At 33.9% G+C, this 23,066-nt stretch overlaps 1 protein-coding gene and 1 long non-coding RNA gene across 2 annotated transcripts; both read right to left on the bottom strand.

Moving 5' to 3' along the window:
• Positions 1–6,489: 6,489 nt before the first annotated feature.
• Positions 6,490–8,929, bottom strand: LOC127719794 (uncharacterized). Its single transcript, XR_007990490.1, has 2 exons — positions 8,151–8,929; positions 6,490–7,581 (listed from the first exon to the last, which is right to left on the bottom strand). It is a non-coding gene; the product is annotated as an uncharacterized LOC127719794 (long non-coding RNA).
• A 2,004-nt stretch (positions 8,930–10,933) lies between these two features.
• LOC127719789 (zinc finger protein 239-like) lies at positions 10,934–18,484 on the bottom strand. The gene is made up of 3 exons (XM_052226063.1): positions 18,450–18,484; positions 16,104–16,277; positions 10,934–12,654 (listed from the first exon to the last, which is right to left on the bottom strand). The coding sequence occupies exons 2-3, from the start codon at positions 16,260–16,262 to the stop codon at positions 11,932–11,934; spliced, it is 882 nt and encodes a 293-aa protein (XP_052082023.1). The 5' UTR covers positions 16,263–16,277; positions 18,450–18,484; the 3' UTR covers positions 10,934–11,931.
• Between the last annotated feature and the right edge of the window lie 4,582 nt (positions 18,485–23,066).

The following is a 23,066-nucleotide window of genomic DNA, read 5'->3' as shown; positions in this document are numbered from 1 at the left end:
TTGACTCATTATTCTCTATTCTGTAAACCCCATCCAGACCCTCTTCTTGAACTCGACTCACATTCGTCTCAACTCGGCCGATTCCGTGCCCTCATCTAAGCTAGAAGGAGAGTAGCGGTTTTTCATGACCGAGGATTGCCGAATGCTCGACTAATTGTTATATAGTCAACTTAGATTTTCAAGTTTAAGTCATCCCAGAGTCACAGTTACAATCAACTAAGAGTTTCTGTTAAAGTCAACTAAGAGTCCCTGTTTAAGTCAACTCTGCATGTTTAAGTCAGCGCAGAGTGTCTGTTAAGTCACATGCATAGTCCTTTAAAGTTAACACAGATCTACAGTCATTGAGACAACGTTGAGTCACTGAGTCAATGCAGTCTCTGTTAACGAAGTTTGGCGTCTAGTTAATATATATAACAATTACAGACTATAGCAATACATTTATAAATTTACAACCGTAAGCATGTGTAAATGAGTGTACGACCATTTAAGGGGGACGATCATTGGTTTCCTTGGGGCAGGGCAGGAGGTTTTGAACAAAAACAAGCTGGTACAAACAGATGAAAATATATGATCTATTTGGAAACAATTCCCCCCTTTTTGAATATCAAATGGCCGTCCCGTTAAAGATGTCGATTTGATCTACAACTGTCGGGTATAGACTTTTCTGCCTTTGAATAAGTTTTTTTTTATTACTTTTTCAGATAAAAACCGATTAACCCACGTAAAACAAGTTGCGTTTCATGCGCGTTTGGCAAAAAGTGTCGAGCTCCATGGCGCACAGACTGTTATTTTTGACAAGGAGATAACTTACATTGGCAAAGCCTATAACCCACACAATGGACTATTTAAAGCACCCTACGCCGGACTTTATTTCTTTTCGTGTACTTTCCTAAAGGAGCATTCTACCTACCTGCGTGTTCAGCTGATGAAGAACGAGGTTGAGGTACAATTTGGACATGCAGAGAGAAGCAATGCAGATGCTGTTCAATGATTGCAGTATTATATCTAAAGACTGGAGACATTGTTAAAGTTCGTCATCATCCTAACTTCGGACCAGAAACGATGCACGGGCATTGGAGCTTTTTCACAGGATATCTTATTCAATAAATATATATGATAAATATTTCAAAATAGTTGACATTTTGAAATTAGGGAGCTACCATTTGATTTTTATGGGGGGGGGGGGGGGGGGCTAGGAGGAAATTTGACAAAAATAGGCAGGACAGGAGATTTGAGTAAAAAAATAGGCAGGATAAGATTATTTGCAAAAAAAAAGGCAGGATGACAATTTATGTAAAAAAAAGGCAGGATAAACTAAAAAAAAAAAGGCAAGACTGAATAGAGTGAAAAATAAAAAGACAGGACCGAATAGAGGAAAAAATAAATAGGCAGGACAAAATTTTTCATCCTAGCCCCCCCCCCCCCCCCCCCCCCCCCCCTAAAAATCAAATGGTAGCTCCCTTATAAGAAACGAATGTTTGAACTGCCTCAGGCAAAGTTGATCTTTGATGGATTTGGCTATTTTTTTAAGGTCGTTTTTGTGTCTATGTAAATTATTACTAGTATATGTTCTCATGTGTCTATGTAAATGATCACTCATAGATACTGAATCCTCAACCCCAAACATCTCATTTCAGAGTTTTTCCCAATATGTATTAAAATGTGTCTCTTTTAGTCAATTTGCTTGCCAACTAAAACCTTTACCACAGCAGCCATGAGGTTTATCCCCGGTATGAGTTCTCATGTGTCTCCTTACATTTCTAAGCTAGCTAAACCTTTTTACCACATACACTACAAGTCATGAGGTTTAGCCCCTGTATGTGTTCTCATGTGTCTCCTTTCATTTCTAAGGTAGCTAAACCTTTTTATCACATACACTACAGTCATGAGATTAATCACCCGTACATGCAAAACTTCCAGAAACTCGCACGTTTTCGTGAAAAAGATTCCATATGATTATATCTGTCATTCAAAATTCATCAGCAACATACTTGGTCGGTTGAGAACAGAACTTTTCTACATAAGAAATGGTTTCAGTTTCCCAGTTGTGAACTTTCCATTTTTATGTAGCAGTATCATGAACCTGTATATGAGTACATGTCACCCAGTTGGATTGATATTTCAGAACTTCCAATTAAACCAAATGTTCCAAGTGATGAAGTTGAAAGCATCCCTTCGAAAAAAATTAAATTTGCAATCACGAGTTGGTTGACTGTTTCACAGATGACGCTGAACATGTTCCATTGTTGTAACCACAATTCCGTACTTTTCCCTCGACTTTGACCTACTGGATTAAACTTATCACCGAGGTTAGTCACATGAGCAACACGACAGGTGCCACACTTGGTACAGGATATGTTTACTCTTCTAGAGCACCTGAGTTCACCCAGGGTTCAAGTTGGTGGGGTTCATATAGTCTAGTTTTTTTTAGTTTTCTATGTTGTCATTTATGTACTGTTTATCTTTTCGACGTTTTTTGTCTTTTGAATGGCATTGTCAGTGTAAACCTATGGTATCTTTAGCCTCTCTTTTTAAATTTGATTTGTTTTGTTTTTTTTATTTTGATTTCATTGTTTTGACTTGGAGCCTAAATGTCCTTTGTTTCCGGACAAAATTTTCCAAACTAGTTACTTTAGAATATGCTTAAAAAGAGGTGTTGGTAAACCAACCAATCAACAAAAAATCTAAACTTAATGAAACTAGCATGACTAGTAAAAAAAATCTATTAATTATTTTAACTTCATATGATATTTACACCGTCTTTGTACGGTAAAGTCTTGATGGTCAGGTGTAACATAATCAAAGCACGAAAGCGCTGTAAAGGCAGTTAATTACAGGTTGTGTGTATTTGAAGTCCAGTTATATCATTATCTTGCATAGAACAGTGTACTTATCAGAGGTGGCTTTCAGTATTTAAGATTTAGAGTTCTCTAATGATATTGAATAAGTTTTATGAATGTCATATTCTGAGCACTATATGAAGGCGATTGTTCTCACTTGTTTATGAACTAGTGCATTATGTCCAGTTTGTACCTTTTTTATCTATGTTTATAGTCAAATTAGTTATCAAAGGTACCAGGATTATAATTTAATACGCCAGACGTGTGTTTCGTCTACATAAGACTCATCAGTGACGTTCAGATCAAAATAGTAACAAAGCCAAACAAGTACAAAGTTGAAGAGCATTGAGGACCCAAAATTCCAAAAAGTTGTGCCAAATACGGCTAAGGTAATCTATTCCTTGGATAAGAAAATCCTTAGTTTTTTCATTGGCAATCATAAACACATCTCCTTATTTATATAATGATCTATATTCAATGACCTCAGGTACAAAAAAAATGTATGTAACTAAACTATGATGGAAACCTTTTGACTTCTTTCTTTATATAAACTTTTGATTTGGTACCATAGAACTATGTAGAGTAAATGTACATTGCAACATATCAACTCTTTCAACTCCAAGCAAAATTATATTTCCAAGCATAAAGTAATTTATGAATGAAATAAAATGCTCCGCTGGGGCGCAGCTTGATACGACCGCAGAGGTCGAACCCTGAACAGTTGGGGCAAGTATGAACACAACATTCAAGCTTGATTCAGCACTGAATTTGGATTGTAATTAAATATTTGACACAGCATAGGTTTCTGACACAGAATGAAAGTGGTCTAAGATACTTAAAAAAATTTAATTTACCTATTCAAACCATATCATTATTATTTGCTTTTATATATAAATCAGAAATAACCAATTTAAAATGGAAAATTTTAAAGAAAAAAAAGGAAAAAGAATCCCCTCCCCAAATTTTTGAACCCCCTTATGATTCATCACCCCAAAACTCAATCCCAGCCTTCCCTTTGTGGTATGGTACCTTGCAGTACAATTTCAGAGAGATCCATACACTTGAACACATGTTATTGTCTGGAAACTAGAAAAATGCTTGTTTTTTTGCCCCTTTTTGGTCCCAAATTCCTAAACGTTTAGGGCAATTACCCCCAAACTCAAACCCAGCTTTCCCTTTGTGATATGGAACCTTGTAGTACAATTTCATAAAGATCCATACACTTACACACAAGTTATTGCCATGAAACTAGAAAAATGCTTGTTTTTTTCCCCTTTTTGGCCCCTAATTCCTAAAATTTGGAGGCAATTACCCCCAAAATCAATCCCAGCATTCCTTTGTGATATGGAACCATGTGATACAATGTCAGAGAGATCCATAGACTTACACACAAGTTAGTGTCATGAAACTAGAAAAATGCTTGTTTTTTGCCCCTTTTTGGCCCCTAATTCCTAAAATTTGGAGGCCATTACCCCCAAAATCAATCCCAGCATTCCCTTTGTGGTATGGTACCTTGCAGTACAATTTCAGAGAGATCCATACACTTGAACACAAGTTATTGTGTGGAAACTAGAAAAATGCTTATTTTTTGCCCCTTATTCCTAAACTTTTTGGGCAATTACCCCCAAACTCAATTCCAGCTTTCCCTTTGTGATATGGAACCTTGTAGTACAATTTCATAAAGATCCATACACTTACACACAAGTTATTGCCATGAAACTAGAAAAATGCTTGTTTTTTGCCCCTTTTTGGCCCCTAATTCCTAAAATTTGGAGGCAATTACCCCCAAATTCAATCCCAGCATTCCTTTTGTGATATGGAACCTTGTGATACAATGTCAGAGAGATCCATAGACTTGCACACAAGTTATTGTCATGAAACTAGAAAAATGCTTGTTTTTTGCCCCTTTTTGGCCCCTAATTCCTAAAATTTGGAGGCCATTACCCCCAAAAATCAATCCCAGCATTCCCTTTGTGATATGGAACCTTGTGGTACAATGTCAGAGAGATCCATACACTTACACACAAGTTATGTCTGGAAGTTACAAAAATGCTTATTTTTGGCCCTAATTCCTTAACTGTTGGTACCATAACCCCCAAAATCAATCCCCACTTTCCTTTTGTGGTATTGAACCTTAATTTAAAAATTTCATTGAGATCCATTCACTTAAACTAAAGTTAGAGTGCAAAAACTAATGTGTCTTCGGACGACGACAACGTCATACCAATATACGACCACAAAAATTTGTTTGCGGTCGTATAAAAAGGAGTTCTTAATTAAGAAATAAACTGATTCGCTGAGCGCAGCTGGATACACCCGCAGAGGTACTACCCTGAACAGCTGGGGCAAAAATGGACACAATATTCAAGCTTGATACAGGTCTGAATTTGGATTGTAATTAAATATTTGACATATTATAGTTTCTGAATAAATGTAGTCAATGAACTTGAAATCGGTTATATGAATTGAATTTATATTCAATTAAAGATTTTTTGCTGTTGTGCAATACACTGTGCTGTTGTGCAATACTTAATAAATCTGTTGCCAGACTATAAACAAATAAAGTTCAATTTCTTCTCAATGTCATATTTGAAATTTATGAAAATCAATAGGGAGATTACATCAATAGCTATAAATAATTCACCAAAGTTTCATGTGAACTGCTTAAAGCATTTTTGAGTTGTTGTCCGAAAACTGGAAAATCCCCCCTTTTTTAATGAATAAAACCCAATAACTCAGAAATGTAAAATCTAAAATTTATAAAATTCTAAAGGGAGCTTACGGATTGATAATTTAGTCTTAGATACAAGATTTTTTTATCAGTTGTTAGTGGCTTTGAACTAGCTGTCAGTAACTGCGAGTACTCTCAGATTTGTACTTAGTGTCTTTTTGTTGTTTGGATGTACAACTACCCGACCACGTCCACTTGTATTTGTATTTATCCATCTGATGAGTTTAGCCTCTTTCAACTGATTTTTATAGTTCTTTCTTATATTGTACTGTTACACCACTGTCCCAGGTTAGGGGGAGGGTTGGGATCCTGCTAACATGTTTAAGCCCGCCACATTCTGTATGTACATGTATGTGCATGTACCAAGTCAGAAGCCTATAAAAGTGTAATTCAGTGGTTGTCGTTTGTTTATGTGTTGCATATTTGTTATATTTGTTCATTTTTTTACATAAAATAGGCCGTTAGTTTTCTTGTTTGAATTGTTTTACATTATTTCTGGGCCTTTTATAGCTGACTGTGCGGTATGGGCTTTGCTCATTGTTGAAGGCCGTACTGTGACCTATAGCTGTTAATTTCTGTGTCATTTGGTCTCTTGTGCATGTGTGGAGAGTTGTCTCATTGGCAATCATACCACATCTTCTTTTTTATATTTACATCAACAGATATAAAAAAAATCACCAAAGTCAAGGTGAGACAACAAAACTTAGTTGTAAGATCTCTGAAATTTTTTACAGGGTACGAGTTTTTCTCATTGTTGGAGATTGTACGGTGACAGTAACACCTGTAACTGCTTAAACCCATTTCTTATGCACTTTAGTTTGATAAACTCACTGAATATCATACCACATCTCCTTATTTTTATATGCATTACAATTTACATGTGCATGTAATTGTTAATATATATATATCAGAACAAAATTCATTGCGTCACTTTTATTTATGCATCCTTTGGCACAATACAAGTTCTAAAATTACACAACATAAAACAACTAAATGTTATTTCAGATGAAAGTTTTGTTTCAGTTCCATTCATAGGATTTATAAGAATTTTGTATGTTTTGCCAAGTCCAAATTACACAACATAAAACAACTAAATGTTATTTCAGATGAAAGTTTTGTTTCAGTTCCATTCATAGGATTTATTAGAATTTTGTATGTTTTGCCAAGTCCAATAATTCGCTCTATGTGACATAGAGACATAGTTGACTAAACCACCAGGTGTCGAACATTCAAGAATTTTCAGTGTTTCTGTTTTTATTTGATGAAAAGGTAGCCTGAGCTCTAGGAGCTTTAGGTTTTATCACGGGATATTCTGTGCTGTCAATAATAATCCAAGTAGTAGGAAACATTAATTTGAAGTTGGATGGTGAAAAATACCTGACTAAACCACTAGATGGCCAAGTGTTATGTTAGCCTCACACCACTGTTTAGACATAAAAACAATCCATGTATACACAATATTCTTAACACTAGATTCAATCTAGAATCTAGACAGTTCAAAGTTGGTTGTATGATGCCTCAATTTCATCAAAGTCATAAAAAAACTGATTTTCAACTGACACCCTATCAATTTGAAAATGTATGTATCTCAAACAATGTGCTGCTGGACCAAGTGTGGTCAAAACAAATAAAAATTTAGTATACAACTCTAAACCGGTATAAAAATGCATGGCTGTGTCACGTGTCTTCATTTCAAAATTCTCTGTTAAAAACATAGGCATTGATGGTGTTTGCGTAATTCCATCTGTGAAGCTCAACATTAGCTCGGCAGTTGGTGGTGGACAGTCATAAATCCTTTCTGCAGTATGAATGACTTCTTCAGGAAAACAACTTTACAATCAAAACTTTCCTCTAGATTTCTACTACAATATTCATCAAGTTTAGTTCTTTTGTTTTCACAGGAAACTGCCCTGATTTTTCTTTTTGCGGACGATTCAGTCTCTTGCTTGGTCCAGGAAGATAGGCTGGGAATTGCAGTAGACTTAAGTCTCTGTATGGTGGGTTTGCGCCCTGAAAAAGGTTATAAAACATTAGTTTTTTTATAATTAAATGAACTTCCATTAGCAATGTATACTTTGTACTACCTGGCGAAATATTAACTAGATTTATTCATTACAATCTGGATAAAACTATGTTTGCCTGATTCAATGTATGTTATGTAAATCCAAAGGACAAACAATGAGAGACTTATGCAACAAACGTACATTGTTTGTACCTAAATAACTATAATATAAATGAGAGCATGTCATTGTTTTGTTCCTGTTAACATTGTCATTGATATTTTTCAAGAAAGTCTATGAGGCATAGCTTATGCATTCCTGTCATTACTACATTAGCATAATTACTGCTAAAATAATTCTCAGTATGATATACCTCTTGTAAGAAATCATTATAATTGTAGCAATCACCAAAAAATCTCAAACAGATCACATTGAATCGTAATCCAAAAAATTATGACGTCTTGAATTATCACCCCCTTTTATTCTAAAACGATAATTGCGGTTGTAAACAGACTTTGGTTTATTCGCATGGCGATTACATATATAACTATATATTTCACAAAGAAAATAGAGTTTTACCATGAATAGTTTCCTGCACGTAGTATTTTTCAGTAAAACGTGCCTTGCAAACAACAGCTGATTGAGATGGACTCCACGATATCATCGTGTTCTCGTCCAATCTGCGTATGGGCCATGGCGTTGATCCAACTTTTCCTTCTTTTTAAGTCATTTGGAAATGCATGTCCTCCTCTTAAATGACATCCAGGTACACAACAACAAGTACTTGGCATCGTTAATTAAAAATATAACTGAAATAGTTGCACAGTGCAGAAACCGGAAGAAGAGGAACAGGATCCGCTACCACGGCGCCACCTATTCAGGAACGATAATTTGCTACTTTATATAACTGCGAAAATAACGTTAGACGGGTTCACGTGCATAAACAAAAATGCGCTTTAAATTGTATAATATAATTCATGTTCAGTCGACCTTTAATTATTATATCAACGACTGAAATGATTTATAAACATCTAGATTGCAGATAACACTCGAAATTAACCCGAGCTCTTTCCACACGGAATTCAAATAATTCTAGTTTGTCAATCGGTTGACTGCTTATAATGCAAAATACTAATATATCAAAAGTTTTTAAAACTAACAAAACACAATGATCGTTTCTCTATTTCCCAATGTAAATGAAATGAAACAAAAAACATTTGATATCGCAATAAGAAGAGGAGAGAATTCAACATTTCCGGATCTACTTAGAGTCTAATGACCCCCCACGTAGATAAGTTGGATATCGCGGAAGGAAGGATTAACCCGGCAACTAGAAAGGCATTAAAGCACTGCCTTTAAAAATTCAAGCAACACATATTGTATCCCAGCAGTTACTAAACTGCATTAAACAAAAGTAATCTGGGTAGAATATTCACAGTAGATTCAAAGTTTGACAGAAAATGAACAATAACATAATATGATACCTTTCGTCACTTTAATCAGTGGCTTCAATTACGAGTCATCGAAGAAAGCATTACATTAGCTTATGTGATTTAAGCAGTTCCTTTAATTTTTTTGGATCAAAATATTTTTCCTTTCTAAATTCTTGTGCATGCCCGGGCGTTTTGACGTAAACGTAGCTACGCACATGGTATGTGTTCTCGTGTGTTTCTTTACATTGCTAAGGTAGCTAAACCTTTTTACCACATACACTACCGTCATGAGATTAATGACCTGTATGTGTTCTCATGTCAATATGTAAATTACAATCCAAACCATATAAATCACATACCGGTAAAGCTGTTAATGTCTGTCATTTGGTCTCTTGTGGAGAGTTGTCTCATTGGCAATCATACCACATCTTCTTACTTAAATGAAAATGAAAGAATTGGTAAAATTTGTTTTCACAGTGTTGACATATGTGGAGTGTTGTCTCATTAGTAATTATCATCATATCATAGCTTCTTACTTTTATAACAAGAGTGCACACGCTGACATGTCTCGCCTTCTTTACTAATCATTGATATTATGTTGACATTCCTAAATATAAGGCTTTATTACAACTGTCACATAAACCTAACATTAACCAAGAAAACTAAACATTGACCAATGAACCATGAAAATGAGGTCAAGGTCAGATGAACCATGCCAGGCAGACATGTACAGCTAATAATTCTTTCATACAACATATATAGTTGACCGATTCCTTATAGTTTAAGAAAAACAGACCAAAACACAAAAACTTAACACTGAGTAATCATGAACCGTGAAAATGAGGTCAAGGTCAATTAAAACCTGCGTGACTGACATATAGATAATAAAATATTTCCATACACCAAATATAGTTGACCTATTGCATAAAGTATTAGAAAAAAAGACCACAACTCAAAATCTTACCTTTGACCACTGAACCATGAAAATGAGGTCAAGGTCAGATGACACCTGCCAGCTAGACATGTACACCTTACAATCATTCCATACACCTAATATAGTAGACCTATATATAGCTATTGCATACGAAAAACAGATCAAAACACAAAAACTTAACTATAACCACTGAACCATGAAAATGAGATCAAGGTCAGATGACACCTGCCAGTTGGACATGTACACCTTACAGTCCATCCATACACCGAATATACTAGACCTCTGAGATATGGACTTGACCACCAAAACTTAACCTTGTTCACTGATCCATGAAATGAGGTCGAGGTCAAGTGAAAACTGTCTGACAGTCATGACGACCTTGCAAGGTACGCACATACCAAATATAGTTACCCTAATTGAGCCTATTACTTATAATAAGAGAGAATTTAACATTACAAAAAATCTTAACTTTTTTTTCAAGTAGTCACTGAACCATAGAAATGAAGCCAAGGACATTGGACATGTGCACGTGACTGACGGAAACTTCGTAACATGAGGCATCTATATACAAAGTATGAAGCATCTAGGTCTTCTAAAATATAAAGCTTTTAAGAAGTTAGCTAACACTGCCGCCGTAGCGCCGCCGCCGCATCACTATCCCTATGTTGAGCTTTCTGCGACAAAAGCCGCATGTTAAAAGTATGAAAAATCTAGAGAGAATCATTTCCCGCCAAATTTTCAATGGCTGCACACGGACCCTTCATTTTTTTCTGCTTTTTTGGTTCCTTTATTTATATACTATAAATTTATTTAGAACAGTCTTTTAAAAGCTTGTTATTTTAAAACAGAGTCGCCAACATCCTTAAATGGTTTTATCATTGCTATATCATATTCAAAATAGTTTTGATATCGATACATACGTGTGGGAACTACTAGTATTTGGTTTGAATATGTACTATTTTCCAGTTTGTTATAAGGTTTGTCATCAGAGTGGGTTCTCGTGTAAACCTTTAATAAAAAAATCAAACCACATACATCATATACATCACAATCATAAAGTTTATCATCAGTGTGTGTTCTTGTGTGAACCTTTAAGTCACTAAACCGATTGAAACTTAAACCACATACATCACATTCATAAGGTCAGTGTGTATTCTCATGTCAACCTTTAATAAACAGATTAAACCATATACATCACAATCATAAGGTTATCATCAGTGTGTGCTCTCATGTGAGCCCTTAAGTCACTAAACTGATTAAACACATACATCACATTCATAAGTTTATCAACAGTGTGTGTTCTCTTGTGAACCTTTAATAAACAGATTAAACCCTATACATTACAATCATAAGGTTATCATCAGTGTGTGCTCTCATGTGAACCTTTAATAAACAGATTAAACCACAAACATCACAATCATAAGGTTATATTCAGTGTGTGCTCTCATGTGAACCTTTAAGTCACTAAACCGATTGAAACTTTAGCCACTTACATCACTCTCATAAAGTTTATCAACAGTGTGTGTTCTCTTGTGTGAACCTTTAAGTCACTAAACAGAATGAAACTTTAACCACATATATCACTCTCATAAAGTCTATTATTAGTGTGTGTTCTCTTAATTGTGTGAACCTTTAAGTCACTAAACTGATTGAAACTTAACCACTTACATCACTCTCATGAAGTTTATCAACAGTGTGTGATCTCTTGTGTGAACCTTTAAGCATGTTAAGTCACTAAACCGATTGAAACTTTAACCACATATATCACTCTCATAAAGTTTATCAACATTATGTGTTCTTATGTAAACCTTTAAGTCACTGAACTGATTAAAACTTTAATCCTTTACATCACAATCATAAAATTAACATCAGTGTGTTCTCCTGTGTGAACCTTTAAGTCACTAAACCGATTGAAATTTTAACCATATACATCACACTCATAAAATTTATCAGCAGTGTGTGTTCTCGTGTGAACCTTAAGTCACTTAACAGATTAAACCACATACATCTCATTCGTAGGGTTTATTATCAGTGTGTGTGTTCTCATATGTCTCGTTAAACTACTAAGATGACGAAACCCTTTCCCACACACATGACAATCATGTGATTTAGAACCTGTATGTGAACTCATGTGTAACTGTAAATACTCAAGTCGACTGAACCCTTTACCACATAAATCACAGTGAAGATTTTTATCGCCTGTATGTATTCTCATGTGTCTCTCTAAACTGCTATGCCGCTTAAACCGTTTATCACATACGTCACAGTCATGAGTTTCAGTATCGGCGTGAGTTATCATGTGTCTCTGTAAATTAGCATGCTGACTAAAACTTCTACCACATACACCGCAACCATGAGATTTATCACCTGAATGTATTTTGACGTGTCTCTGTAAATTACTTAGATGACTAAACGGTTTACCACAAATATCACAGGCATGAGGTTTATCTCCTGTATGTGTACTCATGTGTGTCTTTAGGGAACTCTTGCGAACAAATTCAATAGCACAAACATCACATTTGTGGGGTTTATCTCCAGTATGTTCTCTCACATGTCGGTTTAAGCTACTACTTTGACTAAATTCTTTAGCACAAATATCACATTTATGAAGTCTTTTACCAGTCTGTTGAGCACCACTGGTTGTGATTAAATTGTCTCCTCCCTCTAACACCTTGTTGACAATGTTTATCTTCAGTATGAAAGTTCTTGCATGACTCTGTAAGGAAAAAAATAAAAAATTAAAGTCTTACACCTTATAATTACATTTCATGTATGTTTCAGAAGAATCTTTTATTTTGATGGGTAACAACACTTGTGCATCATACTAAAATTCACCTTCATATCACAATGAAGTTTAACATTCATGATGACACATGCTATCACAAAAAAGTGCACAGGTTATGCCGTAAAGAAATAAATAATAAAAATCGATTTTTCAGGATCATAGAGAAAAAATTTGTAAGGGTTCAGCGGAACCCGGTGTCTCGCCTACTTTTGCTGTTAATTGCAGGCTCAACAAAAATGAGGAAAAAAATTAATAAATTTATTCCTCTCAATACTATCTTTTGATTGTAAGAAGCTTCTGTCCAAGTTTGGTAAAAATCCAGGATAGTTTATGAATCCAATAAATGTTTTTAAAACTTTAACTGCAGGCTGTATGTAATGTTAACTGGAAGAAAAACTGAGTCCATTTATAAGTAAAATACAAAAAAACAGGTACAAAATTTTAACAAAATTTCCTTCTAGATACTAGCTTTTGATTATAAACAAGCTTCTGTCCAAGTTTGGTACAAATCCAGGATAGTTTAAGAAAGTTATTAAAATTTTAAAAACTTCAACCACAGACTGAATGTAATGTTTCCTGGCAGAAAAACTGAGAAAGTCCATTTATAAGTAAAATTCAGAAAACCAGAATTTTTTTTTTACAAAATTAATTTCTGGATGATTATAAACAAGCTTCTGTCCCAGTTTGGTAGAAATCCAGGATAGTTTAAGAAAGTTATAAAAATTTCAAATACTTTAACCACAGCCTGCTCCAGTCATGCTTCAGTGATTCCCTATATAATCAACCAAATTTTCCCCTAGACCCCCCTATGCTGTACTGCCTCATTAATGTACATGTATACATCACATCCTCTTTACTCATGTCATGAGGAAAACAATGTTGGTAAATGTCGACATTATTAGCAGGCTCCATGTTGAAGGGCATAGTTTGACCTATATTTGTTTACTCATGTTACTTTTCAATCATTGTGACTTGGATAGAGAGTTTTCTAAGTTGCACTCATACCACATCTTCTTATTTATTACAAATAAACTGTTAATTCATAGCTATGTCTTTCCTATTTCATGTATTTGCAGGAAATTCAGAAAATACAATCTGATGGAAAGAAACATTGCTAATTAATAAAAATATGCTTGAAATATAGACGATCTTTTCTTCAGTTGAGGATATAACTCTATAGGTTTATTAGAGAAAAATAACAAACATTTGTTATTGTGGACTAAAAAATCAAAGAACTGTGATGTTTCAAAGGAACAATATACATCATTAGTTTTGTTCAAATGTATACAAGTTCTTTTTTATCATTACTATATTGTCTTTATTTATACTTAACTATAGAAAGATATAACAGTTCATAGTTTGTCAATCATGCATAGTACACCTATGTCATGTATGTTATTACAGAAAAAATATGCCTGCTATAACTAAAGGGTGTTATTACAGCTTCTCTATGGCATTTGCTCAGACATACATCATGCTTAATTACAATGTATTTTAATTTATTGTAATAAGTAATGATCAGAGCATGTAATGAGGTTCTGCATACGGTGAGCTTCCCAGTTATTCCCAAGTGTCTCATATATTAAGTTACATGCCTTTAATAACTAAGCCTTGTTATAACAGCTAGGTTTATCCCATAAAAGCCTCGTCTCATTGAGTTACCATGGTTAATGAAAAATGTATTATTTTAATTCAAATATTAGTTATCAAGGCTATGCATTTAGTTTCTGCGCAAAGTTTCAAGAGTTCCCTAGAGCCCACTAAAAATTAAAATATTTATGATTTATTTTACAAATAACAAACATATGTTATTACAGATTAGGGTTAGGGTTATTACAGATTTAGAAAAATCAAAGATTAAAGAGAAGACAACTCATGAAAGTATCTGTAATAACACATGCAAGATATTTTCTGTTATGTTACCCTATAAAGTTATATCTCTGACTGTTCTTAAAAGTGTAAAGAAATAGCAAAAATCTTTTAAACAATACCTGAATACTTTATTTAAACATGTAAAACAGTAATCTTTAATTGATTAACCTGCACAAACATAATTTTAATTTATGATATTCACTAAGACAATATTTCTATATCATGTATATCCATGTGTCTATTGAAAGTTCTAATGACAAGAGCAGACTCGAAAACTTTAAATGTGAAAAAAAATGTTGGGAAATTGTAACATACTAACATGGCTAGGGACTATGTGGAATAGGAACACTCCAGGAATTTTTGGCCTGAAAGATCTTTAGGTTTTGTATGTACCGTTAAAAGGCTTGTATAGTCCGCGGTTTTATTCTCCAAGTAATTTCAATAAAACTTGTATACATTTTAACATAAACTGTTATCACAGCGATAAGTCTCGCTTTTTTGTAATTTCGATAATGCAAATGTTGAAAATAAAATAGCAACACTTTAACATGTAAGTTTTGTAAATATTCAAGTTCAATGAACCATGAATGAAGGGACATGGCTAAAAAATCTCCATGGAAATGAGATGTGCCAATGCTAATACAACTGCATACCAAATATCATTGAATTATCATAAGTAGTTCAAACAAACCTGAACACAAACTAATACATGTAAACTAAGCAAGATTTCAAAGTCAATAAACCATAACTGAGCAGGCGGGGTCAAATAATCTCCATGGTAATGAGATGTGCCAATGCTAATACAACTGCATACCGATTATCATTAACTTATAATTTACCACTAGTGGTTCCCCATAAACTGACTTAATCACAAACTAATACATGAAAACTAAGCAAAAATTTCAAAGTCAATTGAACAATACTGAGGGGGCGGGGCCAAATAATCTCCATGGTAATGAGATGTGCCCAAACTAATACAACTGCACACCAAATATCTTTGACTTGCCACTAGTGGTTCCCCATAAACTGACCTAATCACACAAAATACATGATAACTATGCAAAAGTTTCAAAGTCAATAGAGCATAACTGAGGGGGCTGGGCCAAATAATCTCCATGGTAATGAGATGTGCCAAAACTAATACAATTGCATACCAAATATCTTTGACTTACCACTAGTGGTTCACCATAAACTAGACCTAATCACAAACTAATACATTGTTGCCGCCGCCGTCGTCATCGATGCCGGAAACAGCATACCTATGTCTCGCTTTTTGACGCCGTCAAGTGAGACAAAAACTAATAATGTATATTGTCCCTTTGAAACATGTAACATACATATGTTATCACACTTCTTTGATGCTTTAGTCCACAATAACAATTACATGTAGGTTATTTTTCTCTAATAACTCTATAGAGTATATCCTTTACTGTTGTATGTACATGTTTTTTTTTTCTTCTAATTTTATCTACAAAATATATACTACATGTATTTGTAAAAGGACTAACCTTGCCATCCTCTTTTTCCTTCTGATTCTTATTTTCTTCAGTCTTTGTCCCCTCTTCACTCTGATCGACATCCATTATTTCTTCAGTTGCATTTACTTCAGCATGTTCAGAATTACTTCCCTTAGCATCATCCTCCACTTGCTTTTGAGGCAAGTCCATTAATCCTTAGCTCTCCTGTATCAATATGCAGAAAAGATCAAAATTTTTAAATTTCAGCTTCACAAGCTTCTAATGCAATTACATGTATGTCATATATGTCAGTCAGGGGTACTACTTGTACAAGTAATTTTTATTTACTTGAAGAAGTAAATATTAATATACTTATATAAGTAAATTTGTAGGATACTTATACAAGTGTATTTTATTTACTTGTATAGGTAAATTATTTTTTGGCTTAGTTATGTCCCTTAGACATTCAGATTTTTTAACTTATACAAGTAAAAAAGTTATCCTATCTTCTTTTCTTGAATTTCTTAAGACTTCTTTGCTCTAATAGAATTTTTAATTGTCTGTCCTTTGCAGATGTCTTTACTAATCATTTAAGTGTAATTTTCATGGACAATGAAAATCTCATTTGTCTGTTATCTTCAGAACACTGCTCATTTACAAGCCCGCAATTAGGGGCAATTTTTGAAGGCCTTGCGCAAATAACTAAGATCTTTGCGCAATTAGTTTCTTTGTTGAATTAATGAGATGAAACGTTGAACTCTAATAAAAAATTATGAGCTAACTTGAGAAAAATTGTTAAAGGCATGTTTTTACATCTCAAAACTTGAGAATTTTTCGGAATTGTAAAAAAAAAATTACTTATACAAGTAAATTTTTGAGAAAATTAAGGGGAGATTATTCAAACATTATAATTTACTTATATTAGTATATTATTATTTACTTCTTCAAGTAAAAAAAGATTACTTGTACAAGTAGTACCCCTGACTGTATGTCTTTCGTGTATTGTTTTGTACAGGTTGGGCTGATGTCATGATATGATGGAGTAATGTAAGTCGACAAAGCTAGTGAGAAAGAGAATTTGTCTAGTAGAAAGTCAAGAAATGGTATGATATTATTGATAAATCATTTGATTTTTACTCTTCCGGTTATGAAGCCAATTTATCCTGAGACTTAAGCAATGGGAAACAACTTAAACATGTTAAAGTAAACACAAGCTCATGTTAGATAAAACTTACCACAACAGCTGACATGATGTAAACACAAGCTCATGTTAGATAAAACTTTCCACAACAGCTGACATGATGCGCCTTTTCACAAATGCTGGGAAAACAATGTACGAAGTTTTATACCCCAATTTTTGCAGTGTTTTTATTACCCCAGAAAAACGAGTTTACCCTATAAACCTGGGATCTAAAAACTTAAAACCCACAGTAAAGTTTTCCAAATTGAACTTTTTAACGTTTGTCATATTTGTGATTTCAGGGCCTAATATAGCATGTATAGCTTGCTATAAATTATAATACGGTGTAGATTTTTCTCATTGTTGAAGTCAATGCAGTTGCCCTTATCATGCTTATGTATGTATGTACTGGTAAATTTCTCTGATATCCGAAGAACCCCTCTAGAGCTGGGAGGGTACAGTGGAATCTATGTACACTCCCCGTCTGGATTAATGGAGATGAGTCACTAACGTATTTACAATGTTCAATATTTATAAGGACAATCCCCAACCCAACACCAAGGAGTGTTAGGATACTGGGCAGTATCTGTTATTATGGTGGAGGATGCCGAAGTACTCGAAGAGAACCACTGGGCCACTCTGAAAACAGCAGATATCAGCAGATTGATCTCAAAGTCAAAGTCAGGAGCAACTTTGACCAGCCATGGCCCCCAAAGTACCTATTCTAGTTTAAACTCTGGTCTGGGTACCAGAGATGTGTGTGAGAGGATGAAAATTACCCTTCTGATGTACTTATATTTTTAGCACCCCGAGTGAGAACCGATCTCGGGACCTTCAGCACTGTGGTTATCGGTCTTAACCACTAGTCCAAATAATTATGACGTCTGGCAGCATGGGCAAGGCTATTTTAATTATTTCCTGGGACGGAACCACTAGATCACTAACTCACATTTCCTTCCGTTTCCTACGTGATGCATCTAATTAATTTGAACTTTGTAGGATAGTTTTCTCATAATATTATATTTGACAATCATAACACAACATGTTATTTAAATAATTTACGGTCTCAAATTGGCTTATATCAGTCTGGACAAGTAGATACTGGCTTCTTAGTTTTCACCTTATATACAGTATTAAGTCTACCCATATATGTTTCACTACATCTTGTAGAAAATAAGATAAATCGTTGTCTACTGACTCTGTAACTCAAAACTTACTTTGTCTTCAGAGGGAAAATATAGGTCGAGGGAAAGGGACCAACGTTATCATTCTATGTACAGTCCACCTAACTTATCTGTAAGTCCCCCTCTGTTAGGCGCACCACCTAACGGTGCAATCAAGGATTTGATATAGGCATGAATCCGCATCCTGTATCTTATTTTTCTTCTTCCGTAGACTCCTAGGTAGGAGTGTAAAACTACCCAGAACTTGTGTGCTATGTACATATGGACTTAATATTAAAATTAATATATAATAATCATGATTAAGGAAAAATAGTTAACAATAACATATACAATCATTCAACAATTACCATGATAATAATGAGCAAAATAAGGCCAAGTAAAACAGAAGGGGCAGACCAAGATAAAATATTGTACAATCTTTTCTTTTGTTTTTCCTTACATTAAATCAGAAAGGTATTTTATAACTCGAGGAAATAGATAGTATATTGATCTTAATTAAGTCAAGTAATATTTGTATTGTTTGGGGGGAAAAATCGTAAGGGTTCCGCGGAACCCAGTGTCTCGCCTACTTTTGCTGTTAATCGCAGGCTCAACAAAAATGAGGAAAAAAACCTGTATGAATATATTCCACACAGAATGTACACGGAATATAGTAGGAATATTGCATTGAATTCCTACCAGAAAAGAGTGATATTCTAGTCAGACAGTAGTATATAGGAATCCACAAGGAAAATAGCCGAAAAATTTAAATAAGCAGGAATTTCTTAGTAGGAATATTGTATATTCCTACCAGGAATATTTAAATTAACAGGAATAATTTGGCGGGAAAATAAAAAAAGTAAATTACGTATATCTGCTCATAAGCTGCAAATTAAATTTGGTCGTTTTTCTAATATTCCACGAAATGAAAGAATTTGCAAAAAATGCTCCTCTGGCTGTGTTGAAGATGAAATACATTTTTTTAACTACATGTGAAAAATTTAAGTCTGAAAGAGATGATCTCTTTGACTTTGTTTGCCATAAAATACCTAACTTTACTTTACTAAACAGTCAGCAAAAATTTATTTATTTATTAAGCTGTGAAGCCAATCAGGTTCTTAATGCTATTGGAAAGTTTATTCAAGTCAATATGAGTTAGATGTATTAATTTCTCATATAAATGTATTATATATTATAAACCAGGGTTTAATTGCGTGAACCCCCGAGGGTTCACGCATATTAATTAGTTAGAAATATATATAGTCTGTGGATGAATATTCGGACGCTAAATTATTCTTCATTCGGAACACTTATTCATCTTATCTGTATTAGCCTCCTGCAATTAAGATTATAATAAACAATTAATTTCCCCATAGGCGACAATGATAGCCTTTTTCGAGATACAGACTTTAGAAAGCTGATTTTTTTAACGAAACCTTGCTAGAATTAAAGAAAAGTTATTAGGACAGTATTTTTTGGTCCAAAAAATATAGGTTCGCGTTGCTTTTCTTAGCGTAATTTGTACTTATCTCCCATGCCTATCAATTTTGCACTTAAAAATACGTGTCTCATCCTAGCGTTTAAAAGACATCTCAGTTCCGTTAGGGCTAAGGAAAATAATTTATTTGGCCTTTGGTATAATGCAGAATGCACGAAGTCTCTAATTACAAAAAATAACGGGCGCACATATCAACCAATCAGGATTAGCTATACTCTTAATTCTGAATACCATGTTATGCTCATAAAATGGCTGCGCCCATAAAATCTAATGGTGTATTGTAACCTATACGCTATTTAATACTTTCTAGAATCATGCAATTCATAGTTCGTTAGATGCATAAATATATATGCCACACAAAAATCATCTTCAAAACGTTCTGGCATTACTCTCTGAATTTTCACAATTTTTTATCAGAGGTTACCCCAGTCAAAAAATGTGAAAAAAAAAATTTCTGATTTTTTTAGTAAATGCGGTACTGCTAAAAAGGGCCTGAAGATAATGTCCACTTTCTCCAATGATTCTTTATATGTCATCAAGTACTGATTATATTGATACCAAAACCGATCCAATATGTAACTACTACGGTGAATTTTGAACAACAGTTTTAAATGAAACCATTTTCGTATAAAAGTACATTTTTGAAACAGACTATAGCATTACAAAATATGAAAAATGTGTAAATATTTGTGTTGAAACATCGAAAACTATTCGTTAACAACGAAATGTCATGCCTATTCTAATTTTTATAGTCTGCCATTCGAGTGAACATTTCAATGTTCGAAGGGGATCGTTTCTGTACATTTTCACTGAATTTGGTAATTTCGATAACAGCACTTGGATCGAGATTGTCATGTTTAAAAATCGATTTGTATATCCAAACTCTAGACGTGTATGTGCTTTTTACAAACAAATCAGCAGAAGTTCAGAAAATGACATATTCTCTCCACAGTAAGTCAAAAGTCGAACACACCCTTGTTTCTAAGGTAAAACGCTATACAAATATGAAACAGACTATAGCTTAAAAACTAGTTAATCAATAATTCATTTGTCACCAAAAAATACGGTTTCACATCAAATAACAAGTAAAATTACTGTTTTTGACACTTTTTGAGCACTATGATAAAGAAATGTCGACGCTGTATAGATTATAATAAACAATTAATTTCCCCATAGGCGACAATGATAGCCTTTTTCGAGATACAGACTTTAGAAAGCTGATTTTTTTAACGAAACCTTGCTAGAATTAAAGAAAAGTTATTAGGACAGTATTTTTTGGTCCAAAAAATATAGGTTCGCGTTGCTTTTCTTAGCGTAATTTGTACTTATCTCCCATGCCTATCAATTTTGCACTTAAAAATACGTGTCTCATCCTAGCGTTTAAAAGACATCTCAGTTCCGTTAGGGCTAAGGAAAATAATTTATTTGGCCTTTGGTATAATGCAGAATGCACGAAGTCTCTAATTACAAAAAATAACGGGCGCACATATCAACCAATCAGGATTAGCTATACTCTTAATTCTGAATACCATGTTATGCTCATAAAATGGCTGCGCCCATAAAATCTAATGGTGTATTGTAACCTATACGCTATTTAATACTTTCTAGAATCATGCAATTCATAGTTCGTTAGATGCATAAATATATATGCCACACAAAAATCATCTTCAAAACGTTCTGGCATTACTCTCTGAATTTTCACAATTTTTTATCAGAGGTTACCCCAGTCAAAAAATGTGAAAAAAAAAATTTCTGATTTTTTTAGTAAATGCGGTACTGCTAAAAAGGGCCTGAAGATAATGTCCACTTTCTCCAATGATTCTTTATATGTCATCAAGTACTGATTATATTGATACCAAAACCGATCCAATATGTAACTACTACGGTGAATTTTGAACAACAGTTTTAAATGAAACCATTTTCGTATAAAAGTACATTTTTGAAACAGACTATAGCATTACAAAATATGAAAAATGTGTAAATATTTGTGTTGAAACATCGAAAACTATTCGTTAACAACGAAATGTCATGCCTATTCTAATTTTTATAGTCTGCCATTCGAGTGAACATTTCAATGTTCGAAGGGGATCGTTTCTGTACATTTTCACTGAATTTGGTAATTTCGATAACAGCACTTGGATCGAGATTGTCATGTTTAAAAATCGATTTGTATATCCAAACTCTAGACGTGTATGTGCTTTTTACAAACAAATCAGCAGAAGTTCAGAAAATGACATATTCTCTCCACAGTAAGTCAAAAGTCGAACACACCCTTGTTTCTAAGGTAAAACGCTATACAAATATGAAACAGACTATAGCTTAAAAACTAGTTAATCAATAATTCATTTGTCACCAAAAAATACGGTTTCACATCAAATAACAAGTAAAATTACTGTTTTTGACACTTTTTGAGCACTATGATAAAGAAATGTCGACGCTGTATAGATTATAATAAACAATTAATTTCCCCATAGGCGACAATGATAGCCTTTTTCGAGATACAGACTTTAGAAAGCTGATTTTTTTAACGAAACCTTGCTAGAATTAAAGAAAAGTTATTAGGACAGTATTTTTTGGTCCAAAAAATATAGGTTCGCGTTGCTTTTCTTAGCGTAATTTGTACTTATCTCCCATGCCTATCAATTTTGCACTTAAAAATACGTGTCTCATCCTAGCGTTTAAAAGACATCTCAGTTCCGTTAGGGCTAAGGAAAATAATTTATTTGGCCTTTGGTATAATGCAGAATGCACGAAGTCTCTAATTACAAAAAATAACGGGCGCACATATCAACCAATCAGGATTAGCTATACTCTTAATTCTGAATACCATGTTATGCTCATAAAATGGCTGCGCCCATAAAATCTAATGGTGTATTGTAACCTATACGCTATTTAATACTTTCTAGAATCATGCAATTCATAGTTCGTTAGATGCATAAATATATATGCCACACAAAAATCATCTTCAAAACGTTCTGGCATTACTCTCTGAATTTTCACAATTTTTTATCAGAGGTTACCCCAGTCAAAAAATGTGAAAAAAAAAATTTCTGATTTTTTTAGTAAATGCGGTACTGCTAAAAAGGGCCTGAAGATAATGTCCACTTTCTCCAATGATTCTTTATATGTCATCAAGTACTGATTATATTGATACCAAAACCGATCCAATATGT

The sequence above is a fragment of the Mytilus californianus genome, unplaced genomic scaffold, assembly GCF_021869535.1.
Source record: "Mytilus californianus isolate M0D057914Y unplaced genomic scaffold, xbMytCali1.0.p SCAF_11, whole genome shotgun sequence".
Classification (NCBI taxonomy): domain Eukaryota; kingdom Metazoa; phylum Mollusca; class Bivalvia; order Mytilida; family Mytilidae; genus Mytilus; species Mytilus californianus.
The sequence above is the reverse complement of the archived record's forward strand: the minus strand, read 5'-3'. Positions and strand labels throughout refer to the sequence as shown.